A 7611-nucleotide genomic window follows, 5' to 3' on the forward strand; every position below is an offset into this window, starting at 1 on the left:
AGGAGGATGCCACCTCCAAATATTTATAGTTCTTACAATTCTATGAACACCAGGGACATTTGAGCACAATAGTGTTACTAGAGAAATCTGTTAGCTTGCCATCTACTGTAAGGATTATAGTTAAACTCAGGCGCTGTTCACACTGCCTTATGCACCGGTTTGCAAACCGCTTTATAAGTGGGTAGTTCACACCGGCTCCAGGTTTTGCACACCCAATTTGTGCTGGATCCGTGACAAATCCTCTTTATTGCAGATTTTTGGATATTGGGTTTTCTCCTATTTCTTTTTGGAAAACCTGTGTTTTTCCATGGTGCTGCCAATGTGAACTTGTCCCCGATCCTACTCAGGTCATTTTAAAGGGAGGGATTAAAAGACAAGGGTAGGGGCAGATGGGTGGAACATGCCTGTCCCCACTCACACAGGTTGCTTGGCAAGCAGCATTTTTTACAAGCACTAGCTGCCAGTTCAAATTTCCTGCTCCTGGGAACTTGTAAGCAACCCCTCTACTTTTGTCCTGCATGTAAATATATTTATATGTATATAGTTTTATCTGGTTAAAGTGAAAATTTGGTAAAATGTGATTTTTTAAAAAGAAAATTTAAATCTCTCTCTCTCTCTTTCTCTCTTCTATAAAATTTAACATTTAAATTTTATTTTTTAAAATAACCCGAGGCCTCTCCTTTCTCTTCCCACTGAGCCTCATCCCATTCATCCCAGATCTTCCACTGAGCTCCAGTGTTTTAAAAGGGACACAGGCAAACACTAGTGCCAGTTTCTATCAAAAGGCAGTTGTTTCTTCCCTCAAAAAGTGTGACCTGGTGCTAACACCCCCAGTGATGCCCCTGTTGCCAGGTAATTTGCACAGAGGTTTGAGGTTTTGATGGATGTCAGCCAGACAGTATTGCTGACCTGGTGCAACTCCTCCTGGTCAAGGAGTAGCTGTTAGGTTTGGGGGGTTACAGCTCAACACTGGCTGGCAGCCATTGTGCAATCATTGTGCAAGGTAGTAGTCGGTACCTCATTACACAATGCACACAAAAGTAGTTATATTGGTGTAACCCCTGAGGCCATTTCACATTACAGAGTTAGAGCACTGTGAGTCCACTTTATCTGGTATGGATCCATCCTCTGGAATCTTGGGGTTTGTAGTTGTAGTCCTCTCCCCAAACTGCAAATCCCAGATTCCATAGGATGTTGTCATGGTGCTCATCAGGGCTGGCTCATCTATATAGGTGAATTAGGCAGCTGCCTAGGGCGGCAAAATTTAGGGGCAGCTGCTTGGTGGCCTTTTTTGTATAGTTTTTTGTGTAATTAAATAAAATTAAAGTGAAAACTCATTACATTTTGACTAATTCTCAATACTATGACGAGAGATTGGAACCTAAGTTTTATGTCATGTTTAGCTTTAACAAACAAAACAGTGGAAATCAAGGGGTGAAAATAATTATGAGCTGCGACAGAGGGTGCCAAAATATTTCTCGCCTAGGGTTAGGGTTGCCATAAGTCTGGACCTCCAAACTGGGACAAATGTAGGACAAATGTAGGACAAAATTTTCAAATGGAGGACACATTTTAAAAATGGAGGACACACGAGAAAAATTGATGGTTTTTAAAAAATGTTAATATAAATACATGTTTCTTAGGCATGATCAAAATGGAGGACATTTGGGCATTATTCCTAGACAGATGACAGAAATGTACTTTCCCTTTCTGGCCACACCCCCCCCCCATTCCAAACCAGCACATTTGGGCATTGAACATGGCTTTACTTAACATGGCAATCTCTTATTTCAGAGGCTTATTCCATAACCAAACTCTTTGGGTTTCACACTGAATATGTCAAGGTGGTTTAACAAGAAGTGGGTTTGCCCTCGGATTCAACTGTACTTCTCAGAAGTGTATACTTGGTCAAGGGACTTTGGGTTTTCTTCACTGCGCATTAGTTTGTAAAAATCTGAGCAACTTACATTGGTCGTGCCTCAGAAGCTGGCTGATATCATCATCATCACTATTCTCTTCCTCCTCCTCTTCTTCTTCCTCCTTGTCCTTCTTTCCTCCTTCCTTCCTCCCCCTTCCTCCTTCCCTCCTTCCTTCCTCCCTCCTCCTCCTCCCTTCCTTCTTCCCTCCTTCCTCCTGCTTTCCTCCCTCCTTCCTTCCTCCCTCCTCCTCCTCCCTTCCTTCTTCCCTCCTTCCTCCTTTTTTCCTCCCTCCCTCCCTCCTCCCTCCCTCCCTCCTCCTCCTCCTCCTCCTCCTTCCTTCCTTCCTTCCTCCCTCCTCCCTCCTTCCTCCCTCCTCCTCCTCTGCCTCCCAGCCCAGGCCCAAGTGGAGGAGGAGGTGGGTGGCTGCCTTGGCGCGCTCCCCCCTGCCCACGCGCCAAGGCAGGAGGCAGGCAGCCAGCCTCCTCCGCCTCAGCCTCCTCCTCTGCCTCCGCCTCCCGGGCCCAAGGAAGTGCCCAGCGCGGAGGCGCGCCAGGCGGAGGAGGCGGTGGGTGGCTGCCTGCCAGTGCCTGCTGCCTTGGCGTGCGCGTGCACGCAGGGAGCGCCAAGCCAGGCAGGCACCTTTGCCTCCTCCTCTACTTGGGCCTGGGCTGGGAGGCAGAGGAAGAGGAGGAAGGAAGGAGGAAGGAGGGAGGAAGGAAGGGAGGCTTGGAACGGAGGAGGAAGAGAAGGAGGTGCTCCTCCTGCACACGCCCGCGCCCCCTCCCCACCTCCTCGCCACCCTCCCCCCGTGCACCACCTCCTCCTTCGCTTCCGAACAGAGGAAGAGGAGGAGTAGGTGGGTGGCGCGGCCACGCGGGGAGGCAGGGGAAGGTGGGTTGGCGCCGCGTGGGCCCCAAACCGGGGGTTGGGGGCCAAACCGGACTGGGACCGGGAGGGGGCCCCCAAAAGCGGGTTTGTCACGGGGGCCGCCGGGTTATGGCATCCCCACCTAGGGTGGCCATATACCTAGAGCGGGCCTGGTGCTCATAGCACTATAATTGTGTAGTAACTGGGCCCCCTGGTTACACAAGTATATAAAAGATTCCAGTGAAGGCACTAGTTATGCTCATTTGGGTTTATGAGCTTCCACAGTTCACAAATGAAAATTTCAGTGTAGGACAACACTGGGCTCTGCAAATAGCATTTTTCCTGCACTGTGCTTCCATTGCCTGTTGCCTAGCCCTAGTTCACTTTGTTGCTATTCAGCAAATGTACACTTCTCTCCCCCCCCCCTTTTCATTATTTGCCTCTCACCCCCCCCCCCCAATTTTTCATTGTTCTCCATGTCACCAAATGTCATTTGCTTTCTAAAGATGTCTGGCTTGGAGCTTATATACTGCAGGGCAACTAAAGCCCACCCATCATTGCTGATCCAGTCACATCTGCTCAGTCGGGCGACAAGGTTGGGGCTTTTAGAGCAGGGAGAAGCTAAAGTTCACTTTTTTTGCTGCAGAGTATCAAGAGACAAGAGGAGTACATCCTTCGGTGGACCCTTTCTCTGTGGCAAGTTGCCTGCTTGTTGGCATTGGATTTTCTTTTCTAGCACAGCAGAATTTGACAATGTTAGCATTTTAAAGGCCAATGTATAATTATTCCTTGTCTTCTTCTTCTCCTCCTCCTCCTCCTCCTCCTTCATAGATCTAAGAATTCTTCTTCACTTTACTTATCTAAAGTTTGAGACCATGACCATTTTTCCAATGTGTTCCTAACATGTAGAAACATGTTGGTAAAAATAGCCACAGTCTCCCATTTCACATGCACCTCTCTCTTTGTGGGTACCACATGTGGGAAAGTTGAACATGCAAAGGTGCCCTGAGCTAGAATAGGCAATTTGAACAGGGTTTACTTTAATTTACATTAAATTATACATCCCAGTGATTTTCAGTAGATTTGGTGTCATTTAATTCCTAGTGGGATTCCAGGAAAAGCAATAGTTTCTCCAGATGGATGTCTAGCTTTACCAGCGCTAAAAGGATGGCTAAGGAAGAGTATTGAAATACTTAGCCTGCTTTGGTTTTCAGGTAATAAATTTTAATGTTTGGATTATGGATACATCGCAGAAGTTAGAACAGAACCAGCATAGGATTTTTTTTTTTAAAAAAAACCAAGAATACTTGTGAGTTGCCCAAAGTATTGCAGTTTTCTCTAAGGAGGCAGTTAATGAGCTGAGAACACTCTGACCTATTCCTTGTCACAGTCGCTCTCCAAAAAAAGATAGAATAAATATTTTGAATGTTCTGATCTTATTACAAAATACTTTTTGTGGTCTCATCTAAATTTATCAAGATGCTTGAAGAAAATTAAGCAGGAAGCAAGCGTGCATATATATAAATTACTCAAAATGAGGAAGATGAATTGGTTTTTACCATAAGGAAAAATATGCACAATATAAATTGGGTTGTGCTGTGAATTGATTCCAAACTAGCAACTGAATTTGCATTGTGGATGAATACCTTGAAGTCGGAATGATTATTCTAGAGGAATGTTAAATGAATGCATATACACAATATATGAAAAACAATATAGATAATGCATATAGAAAGCACATAGAAAGTATCTGTCTATACAGAAAATAAAATTTCACCTGCTTCTTCAAATCATATGTACAAAGAAGTAAAGGTTTACATATTTTAGCAACTTGGCACATCCATTTAGATGTTCATCTCATTTTTGGCCTATAGATATGTTGTAGGAAATGAACTTTCACAGAATGAGTCTGATAAAATATTGAAATGTGTGTGAATATACAGTAGTCTGATCTTATGAATCTCTGTGTTCCACCACACAGTTTTGCAACTGCAAACTGCTAAATAACAATATATGGCAATGATTTACCCAATTCTGCTGGTGATTAAACAGAAACTCATAAGACTAGGTGGTAGGACTGTTTCATCACATGGCGCACCATTTTTTTAAATCATGTGCCCCAGTGGTTTTAGCAAGATCCTGTGTGCTGCAGATGTAATGCATGATGAGTTTACCAGAAGGTGGCTTAGAGGATGGCTAGAATCTTGTTGGATTGTAACTTTAGTAGTTGCTTTCTTAATTTTTTAAATTTTTTTTAAAGTTTATTAATTTAAAACATACACTATAAAATTCTAAAATCAAACATACAACTACAATCAAGTTTCCAAATGATACTCAAAAATTCTTCAAAATACATCAAAGTAAATTTCTTAACTTTCTAAATTTCAGCATATATATTCCTTTCTGTTTTTCGATTTCCTTCCTTTCTTTATCTTACGCAACCTTCCTTACTCCATCCTTCCATTTCAACTCCCCCTTACTTTCTCTTTCATTTATCTTCTCTCCTTTCACCCCTCTCAAAACTTTCTCTCTTCTCCATCTCTACCCCTTTTCTTTCTTTCCTTCCCATCTCTCTTATAACCTCTTCTCCTACCTTCACTCACATACTCTAACCATCTTCCAACTTTCTTTCATCCTTCTCTCTATCATACTTACTGACTTCCCCTTCCTTTGATCTCTGTTTTCCTACTTCATCTTTATTTGTAGTTGTACAATTTTTATGATTTTTACATGATTGTGTAAGGAGATACTCAAGACCCCCCTATGAATGCAGTTCTCTGTTCACTTGAAGCACAATAAGTTGGCTTAAAAGATGGTTCAGGGTGTAGGCACTGAATCCCCCTACAACCTAAAATGGCCACTGCAATAGAATGGTGCAGAATGGCCATCATAATGTTGCTTCTGCATGAGAACATTACCACTGAAACCAGAGAAAGTTATCCATGAGTGGGGAAATTCTGCATCCACCTTTGAGATGCAGTTAGGGAATATAAGCAGGTTTTTCATTAGCAAGTGGAGAAAAGTTGTTAGGTTTTGCATTAGATATTATGCTGTTTGATTATGATGTTTGTACAGTGCTCCCTTCAGGATTAAAAAGGATTTGTACAGTGGTCCCTTCAGGACTGCAATCCAGAGCTTCTGAATCCAACACTGTATATGCTATTTACTTCACTGGGATGTGGCTTGTGATTGAACTTTAAATGATTATTGGTTGGAGCTCTTAAAAGACTGCAAGAAATAGAATGTAGAATATATTGAAGTCCTTTTAATATAACTTAAGACTGTCTTCTTTTAAACAGCCTGCCAGAAATGGGTGACTGGAGTTTTTTGGGGAACATTTTGGAAGAGGTGAATGAACATTCCACTGTCATTGGCAGAGTCTGGCTTACAGTGCTCTTCATTTTCCGCATCCTGATCCTAGGCACTGCTGCAGAGTTTGTATGGGGAGATGAGCAGTCGGACTTTGTGTGCAACACACAGCAGCCGGGTTGTGAGAATGTCTGCTATGATGAGGCCTTCCCCATCTCCCATATCCGGCTTTGGGTACTACAGATCATCTTTGTCTCCACTCCCTCACTGGTTTACTTGGGTCACACTGTACACCATGTAAGGATGGAAGAGAAAAAGAGAGAGCGGGAACAAGCAGAGAAGGCTCTACAACGGCAAGCTGAAGGAGATGATGAAAACTCATCCCTTGATCCAGACCATAAGAGTCCAATATCTACCAAGGAAACCAAACGATTCCACCTTGAGGGAACACTTCTCAGATCCTATATCTGCCACATATTTTTCAAAACACTGTTTGAGGTGGGATTCATCGTGGGTCAGTACTTCCTTTATGGCTTCAGAATTCTTCCTCTTTACCGCTGTGGCAGGTGGCCTTGCCCCAATCTGGTAGATTGTTTTGTGTCTAGACCTACAGAAAAAACTGTTTTTATCATGTTTATGTTGGTTGTAGCATCAGTGTCCCTCTTTCTCAATCTTGTGGAGATCAGCCACTTGGGTCTTAAGAAGATTCAGAATGCCTTCAGGAGACCAGTTCAACAACAGCCTGTAGAAACCCTAGAGAAGCCCCTTCACTCTATTGCTGTTTCATCAATCCAAAAGGTCAAAGGTTACAAGCTGCTGGAGGAGGAGGAGAAGCCAGCATTTCACTACTTCCCTTTGACAGAAGCGGGAGTAAAAGCTGTACCTGTTCCTCCTTCATTTAATGGGTTTGAGGAGAAGATCAGTATGGAACACCTGGAGGACATTCCGAGTGTCTTTGAAGAACACTTGCCATCCTATGCCCAAATGGATGAACAGGAAGAGGAGAAAGTGGAAGCAGGAGAGGAGCCAGAACAAGGGGTGGCTGAAGAGGTCCAAGAAGATGAACAAACAGAGGAAGAACTGACAGAGAAAGTGGAAGAAAAAGTAGAAGAAGAGAAGCACATGGAGGATGAGCAAGAGCTAGGGCCAGAGCCTTCAGAAGAGGACACAGCCCTACCATCTGTGGATCTTACAGCTGACACAAGACCCCCTAGCAGGTTAAGCAAAGGTAGTAGTCGGGCCAGGTCAGATGATCTGACTGTATGAGGGTACTGGCTCAAGTGGTCTTGACATATATACATATATACATACATACATCTCAGAAGTTTTAAAATGCTAAACTGGTCATTTTAATATTGTTCCTTATCAGTGTTTTTGGTTAGAAAGGTGCTGCAAAAGCTTAAGGGCCTTCTCAGTCCTTTTTATCCAGCAGCTGGTGCTAGCTGTCATGTCAATCATTTCCTCTTCCTTCTAAGGCACCTTTTAAGGTGGATATGGAGGGCCAACTGTATTTCTC

At 43.5% G+C, this 7611-nt stretch overlaps 1 protein-coding gene across 1 annotated transcript; it reads left to right on the plus strand.

The window, feature by feature from the left end:
- The first annotated feature begins 6095 nt into the window (after positions 1 to 6095).
- GJA8 (gap junction protein alpha 8) lies at positions 6096 to 7361 on the plus strand. Its single transcript, XM_042459119.1, has one exon. The coding sequence runs from the start codon at positions 6096 to 6098 to the stop codon at positions 7359 to 7361; it is 1266 nt and encodes a 421-aa protein (XP_042315053.1).
- Positions 7362 to 7611: the final 250 nt, after the last annotated feature.

The sequence above is a fragment of the Sceloporus undulatus genome, chromosome 3 (genome assembly GCF_019175285.1).
Source record: "Sceloporus undulatus isolate JIND9_A2432 ecotype Alabama chromosome 3, SceUnd_v1.1, whole genome shotgun sequence".
NCBI classification, from domain to species: Eukaryota; Metazoa; Chordata; class Lepidosauria; order Squamata; family Phrynosomatidae; genus Sceloporus; species Sceloporus undulatus.